The sequence below is a fragment of the Mobula hypostoma genome, chromosome 12, assembly GCF_963921235.1.
Source record: "Mobula hypostoma chromosome 12, sMobHyp1.1, whole genome shotgun sequence".
NCBI classification, from domain to species: Eukaryota; Metazoa; Chordata; class Chondrichthyes; order Myliobatiformes; family Myliobatidae; genus Mobula; species Mobula hypostoma.
Window position 1 is genome coordinate 9,294,442 of NC_086108.1, and position 21,131 is coordinate 9,315,572.

The 21,131-nt window shown below is 43.4% G+C and overlaps 1 protein-coding gene across 1 annotated transcript in view; it reads left to right on the forward strand.

Moving 5' to 3' along the window:
* Positions 1 to 21,131, forward strand: part of LOC134355111 (zinc finger protein 541-like) — a 154,052-nt gene that overhangs the window by 43,412 nt on the left and 89,509 nt on the right. Inside the window, exons 4-7 of the mRNA XM_063064858.1 lie at positions 2,447 to 2,574; positions 10,768 to 12,643; positions 17,677 to 17,741; positions 20,700 to 20,886. Of these exons, the coding sequence (XP_062920928.1) occupies positions 2,447 to 2,574; positions 10,768 to 12,643; positions 17,677 to 17,741; positions 20,700 to 20,886 (2,256 nt within the window). The remainder of the gene's footprint in view (positions 1 to 2,446; positions 2,575 to 10,767; positions 12,644 to 17,676; positions 17,742 to 20,699; positions 20,887 to 21,131) is intronic.

Consider the following 21,131-nt stretch of genomic DNA (forward strand, 5'->3'; position numbering starts at 1 on the left):
CCTCAGGCGGCATGGCCTAAGAAACCATCATGCTACTGTGACAATTATAGCCACCTGGGCTCGGGAATACTTTGGAAAACCATTGTCACTCAACACAGTCCATCGCTGCATCCAGAAATGCAACTTGAAACTGTATTACGCAAGGAGGAAGCCATACATCAACTCTATGCAGAAACGCCGGCGAGTTCTCTGGGCCCGAGCTCATCTCAGATGGACCGAAAGACTGTGGAACCGTGTGCTGTGGTCAGATGATTCCACATTTCAGCTAGTTTTCGGAAAAAACGGGTGTCGAGTTCTCCGTGCCAAAGATGAAAACGACCATCCAGATTGTTATCAGTGAAAGATGCAAAAGCCAGCATCTGTGATGGTATGGGGGTGCATCAGTGCCCACGGCATGGGTGAGTTGCATGTATGTGAAGGTACCATTGACTCTGAGGCGTATATTAGGATTTTAGAGAGACATATGTGGCCATCAAGGCGACGTCTCTTCCCGGGACGTCTATGCTTATTTCAGCAGGACAATGCCAGACCACATTCTGCACGGGCTGCAACAGCATGGCTTTGTAGACACAGAGTGCGTGTGCTTGACTGGCCTGCTGCCAGTCCAGATCTACCTTCTATTGAAAATGTATGGCGCATCATGAAGAGGAGAATCAGACAACGGAGACCACGGACTGTTGAGCAGCTGAAGTCTTATATCAAGCAAGAATGAACAAAATTTCCAATTGCAAATCTACTACAATTATTATCCTCAGTTCCAAAACGATTAAAAAGTGTTATTAAAAGGAAAGGTGATGTAACACAATGGTAAACATGCCTCTGTCCCAACTTTTGTTGAGTGTGTTGCAGCCATCAAATTCTAAATTTGTGTATGTTTACAAAATACAATTAAGTTGGTCAGTAATCTTTTCTTTGTACTTTTGTCAGTTAAATAAAGGTTCACGTGAATTAACGTATCACAGATTTGTGTTTTTATTGCATTTTGGAAAATATCCCAACTTTTCTGGAAATGGGGTTTGTAGAATCCATAAAAAACACTCTTCATCCCAACACTTCGACATCTCAGACAGGCTGTCTCACTAGTGAGGGGGAGAGAGTGAGATAACAGTCCTACAACAAATGAGAGCAGAAGACCAGCAGCTCGCTGTTTTTGATGTTACAATCTTTGCGTCGCTTCGCTGAGCCTCCAATAAAACTCACCATCTTCTCTAGCTCCTACCACTTCTAATTTATTCTTACTGATTTACAGTAAATTTGTTGATTAGCAGCAGCAGTTAAATGCAAGACAAAAGCTTGCTGAAAATTATTCAAAAATAAATAAATATTGCCAAATAAAAATTCATAAGTTCATGGACCATTCAGAAACCTGATGGCGGAGGGGCAGAAGCTGTTTCTGAATTACTGATTGTGGGTCTGCAGGCTCCTGTACTATCTCCCTAATGGTTGTCACTAGAAGAAGGCATGTCCTGGATGGAGAGGGTTCTTGGTGATGTATACTGCTGTCTTGAGGCATTGCCTCTTGAAGATCCCCTTGACGGTGAGGGGCTTGCACCCACCATGGAGCTGGCTGAGTCTCTACCCGCCTTTATAATTCAGCATGTACCATGAAAGAAATGTTCTCAGAGTACGGCATCTAGGTGATGCTTCTATTAATCCCTGCTAATAAAGGTGGGTGACGGGGTGGAGATACGTCTCTACCAAAGGAATTGTAAGGCGCTCATCCCTCCGCTTGGGCAAGATGGAGCATCTGCTTAGCCCCCTTCTCCATCCCCCCCCCCACCCCCCGGATCGGGTCACGTGAAGCCATGGGAGCAGGTGTTGGATGGTCGTATGAGCAGCTGGTTCATATCACAAGTCCTGGCTATGTGACCACCAATGCCAGGCAGACAATCTCTGAAGAATATTGACAATGGCTGGGGATCACCCAACTTGTAAAGGCAAACCACTTCTGTAGAAAAATTTGCCAAGAACAATCATGGTCCTGGAGATCATGATCACCCACGTCATACGACACGGTACACGATGATGATGATGACTGATAAAGGACCGTACGGTAGCGTAGTAGTTATCATAATGCTTTGTAGCACCAGCAAATGGAAGTTCTTGACTCAATTCTCGCCGCTGTCTGTAATGACTTTGTATGTCCTCCCCGTGACCGTGTGGGTTTCCTCCCCTAGTCCAAAAAGACATACAGGTTAGTGTCAGTAAGTTATGGGTGTGCTGTGTTGAAGTGGGCAGCGCAGCAATACTTGCAGGGTGCCCTCAGCACATCGAAAATTCATGGCGCAGAATTATGCATTTCACGGTATGTTTTGAAGTACGTGTGACACATAAAGCTAATGTCTTTAATCCCTCGTTAGGAAACAGAAATGTTTGTTTGAATGAAATGTTAAAATTGAAATTTTCAGTTTGAGTAACAACTTATTTTCTCTGCTTTGTTATCAAGGAGTGCAGCCAGTGTGGGAAGTCATTCAGCAGCGCTAGTGCCCTGAGCAAACACTATCTGACGCATAGTCACGAACGCCGGCATATCTGCAGCATCTGCAGTAAAGCCTTTAAGAGACAAGACCATTTGTATGTGAACATTGCTTAATTTAGGAATTCAAGTTAGTTCTAAGCAAAATACACATTCTGTATCTGCACTGAATGACACTAAATACACATTTTCATTCTTCCTGCATCAGCTGAAGTTATCCCTATAGGATGTATTTTAACTTTGATGTTTGAGACATTAGTCATGTTATCCTGTGAGAGAAGCAGTGTTTGCACCAGCACATGCGCGTACACACATGTGCTCATAAACACGCACACTCAGATATGCACACACATACACATAAACATACATGTGCACGCAGACATGCACACACATACACACAAACCCACACGCAAACACTTGCATGTACACACACACTCACACATACACATAAACACATGCACATACATATGCACGCACACAACCACCCATGCACACACACGCACACACAAGCAAAGTTCCAAAAAGATCTAAGATAGCAGGACCTGACAGGTACATGGAAGATAGAAAAATGGAGAGAGATGTGGGAGGGAAGGGTTAGATTGATCTTAGAGTAAGTTATAAGGTCAGCACAGTATTGTGGATCGAAAGACCTGCACTGTGCTAAACTGCTCTATGTTCTATATTTTGTGCATCTTTAGAAGAACGGGAGATGATCTTGTTAAAATGTACAACCTTCCCCTCACAGGGCTCAACAGGAAAGGTGTGGATTTGAACATACATTATAAACAGGAGTAGATCACTTGGTCCCTCAGTCTTATTAAGACCACAAGATATAGGAGCAGAATTAGGCCATTTGGCCCATCGAGTCTGCTCTGTCATACCATCATGGCTGATTTATTATCCCTTTCAACCCTATTTCTCTGCCTTCTCCTCATAACCTTAGACACTCTGATTAATCAAGGACTTATTGACCTCCGCTTTAAATATACCCAATGATTTGGCCTCCACAGCTGTCTGTTGCAATGAATTCCATGGATTCACCATGCTCTGACGAAATAAATTTCTTCTCACCTCTGTTCTAAAGGGGTGTCCTTGTATTTTGAGGCTGTGCCCTCTGGTCTTAGATATTCTCATAATAGAAAACATCTTCTATTTATCCATTCTGTTTAGACCTTTCAACATTCGATAGGTTTCAGTGAGATCTGCCCTCATTCTTCTAAACTGCAGGGAGTAAAGGCCTGGAGCTATCAAACGCAAATCATATGTTAACTCTTTCATTCCTGTAATTATTCTCGTGACCCCCTCTGGACCTTCTCCAATGCCAACACATCTTATTCCACTATTGATTAACATAATGGCTCATATGACTGTAGCCTACGCTCTGCATTAGTTTACCAGTGGTAACCTTTCACTTCTTTCCTTCCAAGAACCCATCTGCCACTGGGGAAGAGTTCCAAAGCCTGGCATTTCCCTTAGAGAAAATCTGAAACTCAGCTCTGTGAAATAGACAACTTGTTAATTTTAAACAATGACACCTTGTTCTGATTCTCTCCTAAGAGGAATCACCAACTTGTTAAGACTACTTAGTATCTGGTAGAGTCGCCCATGCCAAACAGGTCAAAGGATAGAGGGGATATTAAGAGTTGTCCACTGGTTCGGGTGTTCAGCTCAAGGCTAACAACCCTGACTGGTAAAACAAAGCTGTTCCGGAAACAGCAGTGAAGAATCCTTCTACATCTGAGTGTGACGGTATTCCCGAGTCTCCACCCAGGACTTGTATGGCTGACAGTAGTGAAAACCGAGAGGAAGCTACTGACATGATGAAGGAAGCCCTGAACACTGCCAGAGATAGAGGACCTTCATTGTTGCGCTAAACGCCAGTGGTGTAACAGGCACAACAGAGAGAGAGAGTGAGTGACTCCTGTGCTTGGGATCACATTATGAAAATACAGTTAATATATTTTATTTATTTGTGTGTGTGTGTGTGTGTGTAAGCTATTTTATCTATCTATTGTCTTTTTATTATTATTGTGTTTTTTATTTTTTTTGTGCTGCATTGGACTCGGAGTAACAATTCATCCTCCTTTACACTTGTGTACTGGAAATGACACTAAACAATCTTGAACCTGGAAATTTTTATAAAATGCCGAGGGGCACTGCTGAGGTAGATGGTTGCAGTCTTTCTATTCCCAGGTGGGGGAGTCTAAAACTAGGTGAGAGAGATTGAAAGGGGACCTGAGGGATACGCTTTTCATACAGAGGGTAAATGAAATGAGCTGCTAGATGTAGTGGTAGAGGCAGGCACATTTACATTTGAACAGGAGCGTGGATAGGAAAGGTTTAGACAATTGGCTAAATGCAGGCAAAAGGAATTAACAGAGATAGACATCTTGGTCAATATAGATGAGCTGGGCTGAGGGGCCTGTTTCTCAGCAGTATAACTCTGACTCTTGCCACAAATGGGTAATTTACAGTAGCTACCACCATGTCTTTGGGGAGGTACAGATTTAATCTCTTCAATTTTTCCTTTAAAGACAACTTACATATCCAATCTATAAATCTCCTCTGAACTGCCTTCCAAGGTTTAACATCTTTCCTTCGATAGGGAGACTAGTATCCAATCCTTACTTACTGCCCGTTACCCTGCTGGCATTTAGGGCCGCAGTGAAGTCCCTCCATGTCTGTCTGTATAGAAGGATTCTCCATTGCTGTTTCTGTAACAATTTTGGTTTACCAGTCAGGGTTGTTAGCCCTGAGCTGAAGTCCTGAACCTGGAGGACCGTTGGACTACTTTTAGTCTGGCCTCTACCCTTTGAACTGTTTGACATGGTTGACCATACCAAGAGTCAAAGTACAAGGCCCTGACCAGCCAACATTGTTCTCCGGTTCATTGAGGCAAGCCATCAAACTCTACGACAAGGTTGTCCTCTTGGAGGATTATAGACAGTAAGGACTCAGATATGTTCTCACCAATGTCCTATAGAACCAACATATAACCTCATTGCCTTTTATTGACTTTGCCCAGCTTCATACAGCAGTTGGTATTCCTAACTGCTTGCTGTGAATCGTGTATTAGAACAACTAGAACCCTCTGCATCTCAGAAATTTACCACTTCCCCCATTTCGACTGTGTGGTCTATCGTTTCGTCCTCCAAGATGGACATTTTCACACTTAATATTTTACCTTGCTGGAGTATCTTCAACTGTGAATCAGAGTCTCAGAACATTTAGAACATTGAATAGTAATGCAAAGGAACAAGTCCTTTGGCTGTACCAAACTAATTAAATTATTAATGAACTGCCCGACTAAACCAATCCCTTCTGCCTACATAATGTCAGAATCAGGTTTATTATTACCAGCATGTGTTGTGAAATTTGTTAACAACAGCTGCAGTTCAATGCAGAACATTCATATAGAAGAAGAAGGAAAAAAATAATAAGTAAATAAATAAATCAATTACAATATAAGTATATTGAATAGATTAAAAATTTGTACAAAAAACAAATAATATAAAATAGTGAGGTAGTGTTCACGGGTTCAATGTCCATCTAGGAATTGGATTGGATGGCCGAGGGGAAGAAGCTGTTCCTTCAGGCTTCTGTACCTCCTACCTGATGGTAACAGTGAGAAAAGGGCATGGCCTGGGTGCTGGAGGTCCTTAATAATGGACGCTGCCTTTCTGAGACACTGCTCCTTGAAGATGTCCTGGGTACTTTGTAGGCGAGTACCCAAGATGGAGCTGACTGAATTTACAACCCTCTGCAGTTTCTTTTGGTCCCGTTCCCTCCCCCACCCCCATACCAGATAGTGATGCAGCCTGTCAGAATGTTCCCCACGATACATCTATAGAAGTTTTTGAGTGTATTTGTTGACATACCAAATCTCTTCAAACTCCTAATGAAGTATAGTCGCTGCATTGCGCTGTTTGCTTTATAACTACATCAATATGTTGGGACCAGGTTAGGTCCTCAGAGATCTTGAAACTGCTCATTCTCTCCACTTCTGATCCCTCTGTGAAGATTGGTATTTGTTTCTTCGTCTTACTCTTCCTGAAGTCCGCAATCAACTCTTTCGTCTTACTGATGTTGAGTGCAATGTCCCTATCCTTCCATTTCCTACCTATCTGAGAACTGATTGAATACCTGTATCATATATGCCTTCACTACTACCCCAAGCAGTGTATTCTAGACACCCAGAAATCTGTGTTAAAAAAACTTGAACCAATTCCTACCCCCTACTTCCTCTATTCACCACTCTGAGCTTTTACTTCTCACCTGCCTATCACTTCCCCTTGGGTCCCCTCATCCTTCCCTTTCTGCCATGGTCCACTCTCCTCTCCTATCAGATTCCTCCTTCAGCTTTCCCACCTATCACCTTCCAGCTAGCCTCCTTCCCCTCCCCCCCACCGTTTATTCTGGCACTTTTCCCCCTTCCTGAGGAAGGGTCTTGGCCCAGAGCTTTGACTGTTTATTCATTTCCATAGATGCTGCCTGACCTACTGAGTTCCTCCAGCATTTTGTGTGTGTTGCTCTGGATTTCCAGAATCTGCAGACTTTCTCGTGTTCAGCTTTGAATTTACCCCATCTCACTTTAAATGCACACTCTCTGGTATTAGGCATTTCAACTCTGGGAAAAAGATATTGGCTGTCTATCTCTGCCTCTCATAATCTTATAAACCTCTATCAGATGTTCCCCCAGCCTCTGCTGCTCCTAAGGGAAAAAAATCCAAGTTCACACAGCACATGCCCCCTAATCCAGGCAGCATCTTGGTAAGCCTCTTTTGCACCCTCTCCAAAGCCTTGACATCCTTCCTATAATGTGGCAACCAGAACTATATGCAATGCTCCAGACGTAGCCTAACTTGAGTTTCATAAAACTGCAAAGTGACTTCTGGACTCTTGATCTCTTGAACTTAACTCCTGGACTAGGCAAGCATGCCATACACGTCCTTGACCATCCAAGTAACTTGTGTAGCCACTTTCAGGGAGCTGTGAAGTCCACACACAGCTTGTGTTCAGCTACATGAGTTTTGCTTGGTTAAAATTGAATTAACCTGGACATCCTCCATGTGGGTGGCAGGGTGGAGATATATCTCTACCAAAGGAGGTGTAATGCGCTCCTTCCCTTCACTAGCCTTGGGCAAAGCACCCCTTCCCCGATCAGGGTCACATGAAGCCATTGGAGCAGGTGGTGGATGGTCGTATGAGCAGGTGGTGCATATCACAAATCCTAGTTACACGTCCACTGACACCAATGAGACAACATCTGAAGAGTATTGATAATGGCTGGGGTCACCCATCTTGCAAAGACACTGCCCCAGAAGAAGGCAATGGCGAACTACTTCTGTAGAAAAAATCACAGTCATGGAGAGACCTTGATAACCCATGCCATACGACACAGTATATGGCAAATGACCATTCTCCATAACACCAGAAGATAGTGGAGAAAATTAGACATGGTCCTTCCCCAATGCAAAAAATTGCTTACACTTAAAGGAGGTGAAGCTGATAAGTTGCTGTTATTGGTAAGCATTTATCAATGAATCATGTCCTTTAGTTTTTTTAAAAATACTAATTTTAAGTTACTCAACCAAAGGCTGATACTCTGGAATGTCAGTAAAAAGGATACTGATTGAATTCCCGACAGGTAAGAATCATAGCACAGAAACAGGCCCTTCAGCCCACCTAGTTCATGCTGAACCATTTAAACTGCCTACTCCCACCAACCTGCACCTGGACCAGAGCCATTCATACCCCTATCATCCATGTCCCTATCCAAACTTCTCTTAAACATTGAAATCGAGCTCACATCCACCACTTGCGCTGGCAGCTCGTTCCACACTCTCACCACCCTCTGAATGAAGAAGTTTCTAGTCATGCTCCCTTAAATTTTTCACCTTTCACACTTAATCCATGACCTCTAGTTGTAGCCCCACCCAACCTCAGTTGAAAAAGTTTGATTGCACTGATGCTGAGATGCATCCTAGAAGGCACTGGGACAAATCATTAATGGTGCAACCTGGGGTTGTAGGGTGTTTCGGGTCTTTCAACATCAGACAATCTTGCCCAGGCAACCTAGTCAGGATTGATCAGGTCCCGGCTTGTGTCCCAGCAGCACTGGTCCATTGGTCGCACCTCTTGATCCATGTGATGGTCTGGTGGCACTTTTCTTTGCAGCCCCCATGCTATCGAGGAGAGAGTAGATTATGCAGAGTGAGCAGCCAGAAGAATCTCTATACCCACCTCTGAAGGCTCACATTGTGCCCTCCCCCATCTCTGGCACTGCTTTAGCGGCTCCTGGCATTTGGCTTTCTTATGGTCAGTTTTCCCAAGGAACTGTCAATTCTACCGTGACCACCTACTTCGAGGTTTCTGACAGAATGACCACGTTAGGCCTCAGGGATGGCAATGTAATGGTCAGGGAACCTTAATTGCTTGCCAAATTTGACTTTCAGTCGCCAGTCAAATGCCGTATACAGTATTGTTACAGAATCTCACACAAGAGTACCTACAGTTCTGGTCGCCCCACTATAGGAAGGGTGCAGAAGAGATTTAACATGATGCTGCCTGATTAGAGGGCATGTGCTATCGTGAGAGGCTGGATAAACTTGGGTTGTTTTATCTGGAGTGACAGAGGCTGAGGGGAGATCTGATGGAGATTTGTATGATTATGAGAGGCAGAGATAGAGTAGACAGGGAGTGTCTTTTTCCTGGGGTAGAAAAGTCTAATACCAGAGGGCGTGCATTGAAGGTGAGGCGGGGGGCGGTAGGTTTAAGGGGGTTGTGAGGGGTAAGTTTTTTTTTACTCAGAGAGTGGTGGATGCCCAGAAAGTTTGCTTGGTATGGTGGTAGCGCAAATACATTAGAGGCTTTTAAGAAATGTTTTGATAGGGGTTCTTTGATTTACATTTTAGCTGGTTAGGCACAGCATTGTGGGCTGAAGGGTCTGTTCCTGTGCTGTACTATTCTGTGTTCTATTAGTGCACCACTTGGACTTGTACCTAATTCTGAATTTAAGAGCAGTGCCAACCCCACCTCCTAATTGCTTTAAGCCTATTTCAGGTAGAATTCTATGACTATGGTCACTTATTGGGGAGATATGGAAATTAAATCAAAAAGAGAATGGGTGACTGGCAGCTTTTACCGAAGATGAGTTAGCTGTGGTATTTCTCATTGTCAGGATGAGCTTGGAGAATGCTTACTTCCTTACTTACTGCCCATTGCACTGCTAACATATAGGGCAGCAGTGAACCCCAGCTCTGGTGGTGTTCAGGGCTTCTTTCATCATGAAGTAGCTTCCTCTCAGTTTTCACTACTGTCAGTCATGCAAGTCCCGGGTGGAGACTCAGGAATACTGTCACACTCAGATATAGAAGGATTCTTCCCTGCTGTTTCCATAACCATTTTATTTTACCAGTCAGGGTTGCTAGACGATGCTGAGGATGTTCTACGAGTCTGTGGTGGCCAGTGCTATCATGTTTGCTGTTGTGTGCTGGGGCAGCAGGCTGAGGGTAGCAGACACCAACAGAATCAACAAACTCATTCGTAAGGCCAGTGATGTTGTAGGGATGGAACTGGACTCTCTCACGATGGTGTCTGAAAAGAGGATGCTGTCCAAGTTGCATGCCATCTTGGTCAATGTCTCCCATCCAGTACATAATGTACTGGGTGGGCACAGGAGTGCATTCAGCCAGAGACTCATTCCACCGAGATGCAGCACAGAGCATCATAGGAAGTAATTCCTGCCTGCGGCCATCAAACTTTACAACTCCTCCCTTGGAGGGTCAGACACCCTGAGCTGATAGGCTGGTCCTGGACTTATTTCATAATTTACATATTACTATTTAACTATTTATGGTTCTATTACTATTTATTATTTATGGTGCAACTGTAACGAAAACCAGTTTCCCCCGGGATCAATAAAGTATGACTATGACCATGACTAGACCTGAGCTGAACCCTGAAACCTGGAGGACTGATGGACCACTCTTGGTCTGGCTTCTATCCTTTGACCTGTTTGACTTGGGTGACCCTACCAAGAGCCGAAGCATGAAGATCTGACTCCAGCCAATATAGCTTTTCTGGGTCTTTGAGGAATGCAAACCTCCAAACCCTATGATAAGATTGTGGTCCTCTTGGAGGCAAACTGAGAAATTAGAATATATGTATTTGTGATCCCAGCTGGAAACATGTAGGTTATTTGCATAAAGATAATGGGAATTTTTGTAATTTTTTTTACTTAATGAGTGAAAGAAGCAGTAATTGTGGTAAATATTGTTCTGCCTCCTTAGATCTGGGCATCTGCTAACACACCAAAAAAATAAACCCTATGTCTGTATGGAGCATGGATGCGATAAAAGCTATTGTGACTCGAGGTCCTTGCGTCGTCACTATGAAGTCCAGCATGGCTCATACAGTCAGAGGGAGCCCTTTCATAATAACAGCTCAAAAGGGGTGGATTCAGCAGAGAGCTTGCTGTTCCTGCAGCCCGGCCACACGCAGGCCCTTCAGTGTGACATAGGAGCGGGGCAGAGGCCAGCAGCACAAATCGAATCTTTTCCACAGAGATCCTCTTTGCCAAGCAGAGAACTGCTGAAACCTCTGATGAGTAGCGTATGCCAGAAAGTGCCAGCTGAAACTGGAGCACCTGAAAGCAGTGTTACATTGCACTATCCCACGCAAACCCATGCGGTAGCAAATGTGCTTGCCAGTCCAACTGTATGTTTCTCAGAGAGATCAGACACTGTCAGACAAACCAAATATCGACTGTTGCAGAGAGAGGAATCTTCTGGTATAAATTGTAATGCAACCGATCCATATAACAAAGTAAATTCTTCCCATTTTTCTGTACCAAACCCCAATGTATCTTGTTTAGATTCTTATGTGATGGACTCAGTAATTCCCAGTAGACCTTCACAGCCTGCGCGATATGCACTAGAGCCGTCAAGACCTGCAAGTTGGCCACAGACGGTGAGCACAGATCATACACTCCCAAGGAGTGAAACTGCTTCCAACAGGCAACAAGCAAATCAGGACCTTGTGTGGACCAACAACTTGGCAACCTACAGTGGCAGCAAAGGGACTTACTCCTACATCGTTCCCAGCTCCCAACCTTCTGAGGAGGTTTCCACTACTTTTTCAAGTGGAGCTTTGCATAAACTTGACTCGTTTGCCCAGGCCTTCACGAGACAGAATTTGGACATTCAGTCCAGTCCTTCCGGAGCAAATACCTCAGGTGAAAATTCATCAGTTTCTGAATTTGATGTTTGTGGAAATGTTCTCAGACAGATTCTGAGTTATAAAGCAAATTTAAACCAGTGGCAAGCATTTCCTGAGCAGAAATACCAGATAGTGCAAGAGCAATACTCGCTACACCAGCAACATCAACAACAGATAGCAACTTCCCTCTTCACGCAAGTCTACATGGGCGATCAGGAGGCCTCCACTGCCCAGAACCAAGACCAGTTTCAAAACCACATGCTGCAGCTGATCTCAGATTCCCAGTACAATCTATCTGAATCCCAGAATTCGGTAAATCAGTCACAAGTTATAGTTACCCAGTCCCAGCATATGCTTTCTCAGAAGATCTCACCCCAGATCCAGAATAACTCATCGCCATTGCATCAGCCATCAGAACTAGAGCAAGACTTTCAGCATTCCTTCAGACAGGAAAACACTTCTGTTTTACAATTTCAAACAACAAATCCTTGCCAACTCTCCAAGAGCATCCTGTCCTGCTATCCACAGCCAGCAGAAAGTACCGATCAGCAGGGGGAAACTGATTTGCAGCCTACCTTCAGAGGCATCTCAGAAAGCCACAGGAAGTCCAAGAAGAGCCTGTTCAAGGCACAGAACCCTTCTGAGTCAGTGTGTGAAGAAGAGTTTGTTCAGAAGCAGTTTCAGTCACAGTCAAAGCAATTAGAGGGTTGGTCATTTCCACTGCACAAGAAAGGCAGAATGTCTAACAAGCATGTGTGTGTAAAGCATTTCACTCTTACAGGTAAATCCAGTAAGAATGTGTCGGTCTCTCGAAAGGAACGGCAGAAGTTAGATACCAACTGCGCAGCTCCTCCAAGTCAGGTGGCTATGAATTCCTTCTCTGTCAAGAATTCTATGAGGAGTATGGAACACCATCTGCAAATGGAACATTTTCATGAGAGGGTCCAGGTAATTACCTCAATTTGTCATGATAGTGTCATAGAATACTACAGTACAGATACAGACCTTTTGGCTCATCTAGTCTGTGCCAAATGGTTATTCTGCCTAGTCCCGTAAACCTGTACCCGGACCATAGCCCTCCATTCCCCTCCCATCTATGTGCTTATCCAAACCTCTGCAATCAAACCCCATCCTTCACGTCCACTGGCAGCTCGTTCCACACTCTCCCGCCCTCTGAGGGAAGAAGTTCCCCCTCAGGCTTCTTTTAGATATTTCACTTTTCACCCTTATCCTTGACCTCTAATATAGTCATTGTATCCTGTCCTTTTATCAACCCTCCCCTCATTCCCCTATGCTTCACTGGCACTGAATTAAAATAGTCAAAGACTTGACATCTGTGATTGTGGGGATATCAGGAGGAAGCTTAGGGGGAGTGTCTGTGTAAGACCAGAAGACATAAGAACAGAATTAGGCCATTCAACCCATCGAGTCTGCTCCACTATTACATCATGACTGAAAAAGAGTCATAGAGAAGTACAGCACAGAAGCAGGCCCTTCGACTCAAGTCCCTGCCGAAACTACTTAAACTCCTATTCCCATCGACCTGCACCAGAATCATAGCCTTCCATATCCCTACTGGCTATGTACTTATCCAAACTTGCATGCAGCACTTGTGCTGGAAGCTCGTTCCACATTCTTACAGCCCTCTGAGTGAAGAAGTTTCCCCTCATTTCCCCTTTTTTCATACTTCCTTTTAATCCCTCTTCTCATTGTTACCGAGCCTGAAGACACACATTCAGCAATTCAGGAGCAGCTTCTTCCCCTCCACAATCTGATTCTTAAATGGACATTAAACCCATGAACACTTCCTCAATTTTTCTCATATTATTTTCTGTTTTTGTCCTATTATTGATTTAATTATTTAATATACCTATACAGTATATACTTTACAGAGTAATTAATTTTACTTTTTTTCCTGTATTATCTTGTATTTCATTGTACTACTGCTGCTGAGTTGACAAATTTCATGACATACTGTGCCAGTGATATTAAACCTGATTCTGATTCTCCTGCCTTCTCCCTGTAACCTTTGATGCCCTGACTAATCACTCTGCTTTAAATACACCCAATGAATGGCCTCCACACCTGTCTGTGGCATTGAGTTCCACAGATTTACCACCCTCTGGCTAAAGATCTTCCTCCTCATCTCTGTTCTAAAGGGACCTCCTTCTTTTCTGTGTCTGTGCCCTCTGGCGCTAGACTCCCCCACTATAGGAAACATGCTCTCCAACGCTTTATAAAGCTGGAAGCAATTGAAGTTTCCCGGTATGTGATCAGCAAGGATGTGGGGAAAGCTTTCTAATGTTTGTTGTATAAGTAACTGGAATATAAAGAGACTTTTTTCCTTGGAGTGGACAGTAAGAGGTGAATTTATAGAGGAGTACAAAGATGATAAGAGGCATAGATCGAGTGGACAGCCAGAGACTTTTTCCCAGGGTGGAACTGGCTGATACAAGGGGGTAATTTTAAGGTGATCGGAGGAAAGTTTGGGGGGGAACGTCAGATGTGGGCATTTTTACACAGAGAATGGTGGGTGCATGGAACGCCCTGCTTGGGTGGTGGTAGAGGCAGGTACATTAGGGACATTAAGAGATTCTTAGGTAAGCACACAGATGTGAGAAATCAAGGGTTATGAAAGAAGGAGCCGTTAGATTGATCTTAGAGTAGGTTAAAAGGCCAGCACAATATTGTGGACCAAAGGGCCTGTGCTGTAATATGTTCTAAAAGCTGTGAGTGCACACAATATAGAAAAATGTCGTGGGAAAGCTTTTAAAAACCAACAGAAAGCAACTAAAACAATCATAAAGAGAGGAAAGATGCTAGTGAGGCTCAAAATAGGAAGATCATACAGTTTAACACATGGCTAAGGAGTTGGTGTAGAAGGGAGAGAGTCAGATCCTTTGGATCATTCAGCTCTCTTCCAGGGAAGGTGGAACCTTTACAGAAGAGATGGTTTGCACCTGAACTGGAGGGGGACTAATACCCTAGCAGAAAGGTTTGCTAGTGCTACACTGAGGTGGGGGCGGGGAGGATGGGGGTGCTTTCAACTGGAGATGCAGGGGGATAGGAAACAGAGTGCTAGAACAGATAATGGAGAGGTTGTGGAGACAAATGTTGACTGCAGACAAAATCAGAAATAAAAAGGTTGAGCATGGTACGACTAATGTTCTGAGCTGTGTTTATTTCAATGCAGGAAGTATTGTAGATAAGGCAGGTGAGCTCAGGGCTGGATCAACACTTGGAATTATGATATTGTAGCCATTAGTCAGACTTAGATGCAGGAGGGGTGGTCTGATAGCTTAATATTTCGGCGTTCCATTGTTTTACATGCGACAGAGCGGAAGGAATTAAAGATGGAACATTGTTGTACTAGGGAAAATGTCACGGCAGTGCTCTGTCAGAACAGACTGGAGAACTCACAGCAATGCACACAAAATGCTGGAGGAACTCAGCAGGCCAGGCAGCATCTATGGAAAACAGTACAGTCAACGTTTTGAGCGGAAACCCTTCAGCACGACTCGTCTAGTGAGGCTTTATGGGTGGAAATGAGGAATTAAAAAAAGGTATGACCACGTTAGTGAGGCTATATTACAAAACACCCAACAGGCCATGGGATTCAGAGGAATAAATCTAGAGACATCACAGACTGTTGCAAGAAACATAAGGTTTATAGTAGGTGATTTTAACTTTTCACATATTCACATACCCTTAAAGGACTAGATAGGATAGAGTTTGTCAAATGTGTTCAGGAAAGTTTCCTTAATCAGGACATAGCAGTCCCAAAGAGAGAGTGTGCAATACTTGATCTGTTATTAGGGAATGAGACAGGGTAGGTGACAGAAGTTAATATAGGGGTACACTTTCCATCTGATAATCATAATAAGTAAGTATGGAAAAGGATAGGTCTGGTCTGCGGGTTGAGATTCTAAATTGGAGAAAAGCCACTTTTGATAGTATTGGGATCTGACAAGTGTGATTAGGATAGGCTGTTTTCTGGCAAAGGTGTTCATAGTAAGTGGGATGCCTTCAAGAGTGAAATTTTGAGTTTACAAAGCTTATATGTGCCTGTCATAATAAAAAGTTAAGATAACAGGCTTAGGAACCTTGGTCTTCAAGAGATGTTGAGGCCCAAGTTATGAAAAAATAGGAGGTGCATAGCAGGCATAGGAAGTGGCGGCACATGTAGATGGGGTCATAGGAAAGCTTCTGGCACATTGGCTTCGTAAATCAAAGTATGGAGTACCTGGAGATAGGATGTTATGTCAAAGTTGTATAAGACATTGGTAAGGCCTTATTTGGAGTATTGTGTGCAGTTTTGGTCACCTATTTACATTGCTGGGACTGGAACACCTGAGCTATAAGGAAAGATTGAATAGGTTAGAACTTTAATCATTGGAACACAAGATTGAGAGGAGATTTGATAGAGGTATACAAAATAAAGAGGGATATAGATAGGGTAAATAAAAACAGGCTTTTTCCACTGCGGTTGGGTGGGACCACAGCTTAGAGGTCATGGGTTAAGGGTGAAAGGTGAGAAGTTTAAGGGGGAACACAGAGGAAAATGTGCTACCAGCACAGGTGGTATATGCAGGCACAAGTCCAATGTTTAAGGGAAGCTTGGATAGGTGCATGAATAGTGGGGGTATGGAGGGCTATGGTCCAGGGTGCATTTCCATGGGAGTAAGCAGGATAAATGGTTTGGCATGGACTAGATGGGCTGAAGGGCCTGTTTCTGTGCTGTACATTTTATGACTCTATGATATGAAGGTAAGTTCACCAATAATATAAAAGAGAATACAAAAAGATTTTTCATATACTTTATATAAGGAGTAAAAGAGTGACAAGAGTGAATATTGGACCGCTTGAAAATGATGTTGGAGAGGTAGTAATGGAAGATAAAGAAACGGTGAATGAACTTAATAAGCGTTTTTGCATCAGTCTTCACTGTGGAAGACAGCAGCAGAATGCCAGATATACGAGAGTCTCGGGGCAGAAGTGAGTGTCGTTGCTATTACTACGGAGGTGCTTGGAAGGCTGAAAAGTCTGAAGGTTGATAACTCACCTGGACCAGATGCTCTGACAGGTAGCTGAAGAGATTGTGGAGGCATTAGTTGTGATCTTTCAAGGATCACTAGATTGTGGCATGGTAACAGAGGACTTTGGTCGAAAATTTAAAAATGAGAGATACAGAGAATCTGGGTGTCCTTGTGCACAATTCCCTAAAGGTTAACTTGCAGGTTCAGTCAGTGGTAAGGAAGGCAAATGTAATGTTAGCATTCACTTCGAAAGGACCAGAATAGAGAAATAAAGCGGTAATGCTAAGTCTTTATAAGACGATGGTGAGGCCTCACTTGGAGTCTTGTGAGTATGTTTGTACCCTTTATCTAAAACAGGATGTACTGGCATTGTAGAGAGTCCAGAGGAGGTTCATAACAGTGATCCCAAGAATGAAAGGGTTATCGTATGAGCTACTGTTGAAGGCTCTGGGCCTGTACACACTGGAATTTAGAAGAATGAGGGGAGTTTTCATTGAAACCTATCGAATATTGAAAGGTCTGGATAAAGTGGATGTGAAGAGGATGTTTCCTATTGTGGGAGAGTTTTAGGCCAGAGGGCACAGCATCAGAATACAAGGAAGTCCCTTTAGAATGGAGATGAGGAGGAATTCCTTTAGCTAGAGGATGGTGAATCTGTGGAATTCATTGCCACAGACAGCTGTGGCAGTCAAATCATTGGGTATATTTAAGGTGGAGGTTGATAGGTTCTTGATTAGTTAGGGCGTCAAAGATTACAGGGAGAAGGCAAGAGAATGGGTTGAGAGGGATAATAAGTCATCCATGATGGAATGGCAGAGCAGACTCGATGGGACGAATGGCCTGATTCTGCTCCTGAGTGTTATGGTTCTCTTCGAAGTATTGAACTGTGCTTTTCTGGGTGAAAATATTTGAATGTATTGAACTGAATATGAACTGACTTTTCAGGGTGAAGATAGTTACAGCCTTTGCAGCATGCCAGAAGAGGAAGATGGACCTTCATCAGTGCTGTGGTATGAAACTTTCCTTCATACAAGTTCAAGTTCAAGTTTGATTGTCCTTCAACCATATATAGCCAAACAAAACAGCGTTCCTCTTGGGCCAAGGCGAAAACACACTACCAACAGTCACACACAGCACTTATAATTACGATAGCATAAAAGCATACAGTTACAAAAAATACATAACTAATAATGATATAGCTGAGGTTCCTGAGCGTCATGGCCTGTAGACCGATGGTGCATGGATGTTGACCTGGAGCCACGTATCTGCAAGAACAAGCCTGCAGCAATTCCTCATCTCGCATAGATGCAGCTGCAGATGAATGCAATCCAGCTTGTCTTCCCAGGAGCAAACACTGGAGAGCAGCACCAGTGGAAAGGGCTAGTCCCCAGCCCAGTACGGAATCCAGCAGCACACAGCCAACTCCAGCATCTCCTTTCCCGGTGGCCACGGCAGGCGATCCTGGGGCATGAGGGCCTCGTCGGAGCTACAACCAAGGCCATGCAGCTCCCCTGCCATGTAAGAATATTTTGGGGGATTGTGAACCTGTTGCTGACAATTGATTTGATTTAATAGGGAGCAAAGTGCCTCTACTTTCTTCAAGATTCAAGTTTTGTTTAATGTCCTTTCCAGTACAAAGGTGAAAAGGAGAACAAAATAATTGTTACTTCAGAATTGTTGCAGCATATGAAAACAGAGACAAAGAACACACTAATAAAAAGTGATAAATTTAAATACTTAGGGTAGCTATGTACATTGATTGAATATATGTGTATCAAGTGATGTGTGGCACAGGAGTGTTTGCACATAAGGTAATTGATAAAATAGCGGAGATGGGGGGTGTGTGGTGGGTTAGGTTAGTGGATGGAGGTGTTGATCTGAAGTTTGCATAGATTTGGCATGTTATCTAAAACTTTGACAAACATCTTTAGACACACAGTGGAGAGTATCCTGACTGGTTGCCTTGTGGCCTTGTATGGAAGCATCATTGTCCAGGAATGGAAACGTTTACAGCAGGGGTTCCCAACCTTTTTTATGCCTTGGATTCCTACCATTAACTGAAGGGTTCATGGATCTACAGACAGTGGTGGATACAGCCCAGTCCATCATAGGCAAAGCCCTCCCCATCATTGAGCACATCTACAAGGAGTGCTACCACAAGAAAGCAGCATCCATCTCCGAGGATCCCCACCACTAGGCCATGCTCTCTTCTGGCTACAACCATTGTGCAGGAGGTACGGGAGCCTTAGGACCCACACCACCAGGTTCAGGAACAGTTATTACCCTACAACCATCAAGCTCCTGGACCAGTTTGGTAACTTCACTCACCACAATGAGCCTTAGGTCCTTCACCACCAGGTTTCTGAACAGCATGGACAACTTCACTCACACCAACTCTGAAGTGATTCAATAACTAACACCAAAGTTGCTGGTGAACGCAGCAGGAGGGTCTCGGCCTGAAACGTCGACTGCGCCTCTTCCTATAGATGCTGCCTGGCCTGCTGCGTTCACCAGCAACTTTGATGTATGTTGCTTGAATTTCCAGCATCTGCAGAATTCCTGTTGTTTGCAATAACTAACACACTCACTTTCAAGGACTTAATAACTCATGTTCTTAATATTATTTATTTTTAATTTGCATTTTGGAACAGTGTCAGTCTTTGTTTATATATACTTTTTCATAAATTCTATTGTATTCCATCTGGGTATCTTCCAACCTGATGATATGAATATCGATTCCTCATTCCGGTAATAAAAAATGTGCCAAAGTGCCAAAAGCTTTCTTTACAACCCTATCTGTGGCACCACCTTCAATGAATTATGGACCTGTATTCCCAGGTTCCTCTGATCTACCACACTCCTCAGTGCCCTGCCATTCACTGTGTAAGACCTACCCTGGTTGGTCCTACAGAAGTGCAACACCTCGCACCTGTCTGCATTGAATTCCATCTGCCATTTTTCCAGCTGGTACAAATCCCGCTGCAAGCCATGAGAGCCTTCCTCGCTTCCTCGACTAATAATCTATTTCTAGACTATTAGATATGACTGCGACGTACCTGTGTGCAGTCCACGTGAGCAGGCACCGGAGATGCTGTAGCCTGGCATCTGTATGCAATTGGGGGCTGGCTTCTCCTGTTGGTGCTGCCTCCGGTGTTCAGCCAGTGGAATGACAGGCTGGATTGCCAGGAGCTGGACCATCAATTTGCATACCGCTTAGGGTCTTGGACTATACACGTGTTTTCATGGTTAACAATGTGTGTTTTTTTTTCCCTCAAGATTCAAAGTACATTTAATATCAAAGAATGTATAAACTATACAACCTTAGGGATTTGTTTACTCACAGATAGCTACAAAGCAAGAAACCCGAAAGAACCAAATTAAAGAAAAAAATTAAAAGACCAACACCCAATCCAATGTGCAAGAAAATAGAAAAGAAACACAATCATGCAAACAACTGAAGTGAACAACAACATTCCGAACCAAATTGTGTCCTCAGATCAGCAGCCGGAGTAAACCAAAGCCTCACTTACCAGTTCGTCATGTTAGCGGACATGGAGCACAACAGCTGGAGCAGTCTTCATAAACTCAGCGCCATGGGGAGAGAAGTGACCATCACAGGAATGAGGGTCCTGACGCCCTGTCTTTTCAAGGTGTCTCTCGATTTTGAATGTATGTTATGCACTTTGGCCCAAGAGGAACACTGTCTCCTGTATTCATATATAGTTTGAATGATAATTAAACTTGACTTGATTTGAAATAATTGGGTCGATAATCTGAAAGACTGTACTATGAGTTCAAGTCTAACAAACTCATCTCTAATATTTTATAATTAATCCATCATACTTAGCGTTTACTTATTTCAAAATAAATAAACATTGCCCTATTCTGTATTGCAAACATTGTACTTTAGAATTTCTCCATTAATGGTTTTTCCTTTTTTTGTTACGCTGGAATCATCGAATGAAAAGCAAGGATCTGGCAAGTGGCAACGCTGCGGAAAATTTGGAAGAAAATGTAGAAAGCTTCCAGTGTGAGCAATGTCAAGGTGTCATCCACTTTCTGAAGGGATTAAATTGCCACAGTTGTCCAGGAGAAGGTGAAGGTGAAGGTGAAGGAAAACAACATTCATTAGAGGATGCTGTTAACTCTCAGGAGGTTAGAAAAATTATAAATGGCTTTGAATTTAAAGAAGGGCCATCGTGGAATATTGCATACATGGTGCTATGTGGTTTTATATTCAGGCCTCTTTGATTTTAGAAAGATTTGGCTGCAGCTGTGATTTTCTCACATAGTTATATTTAAGTAAGAATACTTATCTCCTGCCTATTACGCCATGGATGCTTAGGGCAGCAATGAAGACCCTCCATCTCTGTCTGAGTAAGAGCCGCACGATGGTTTTG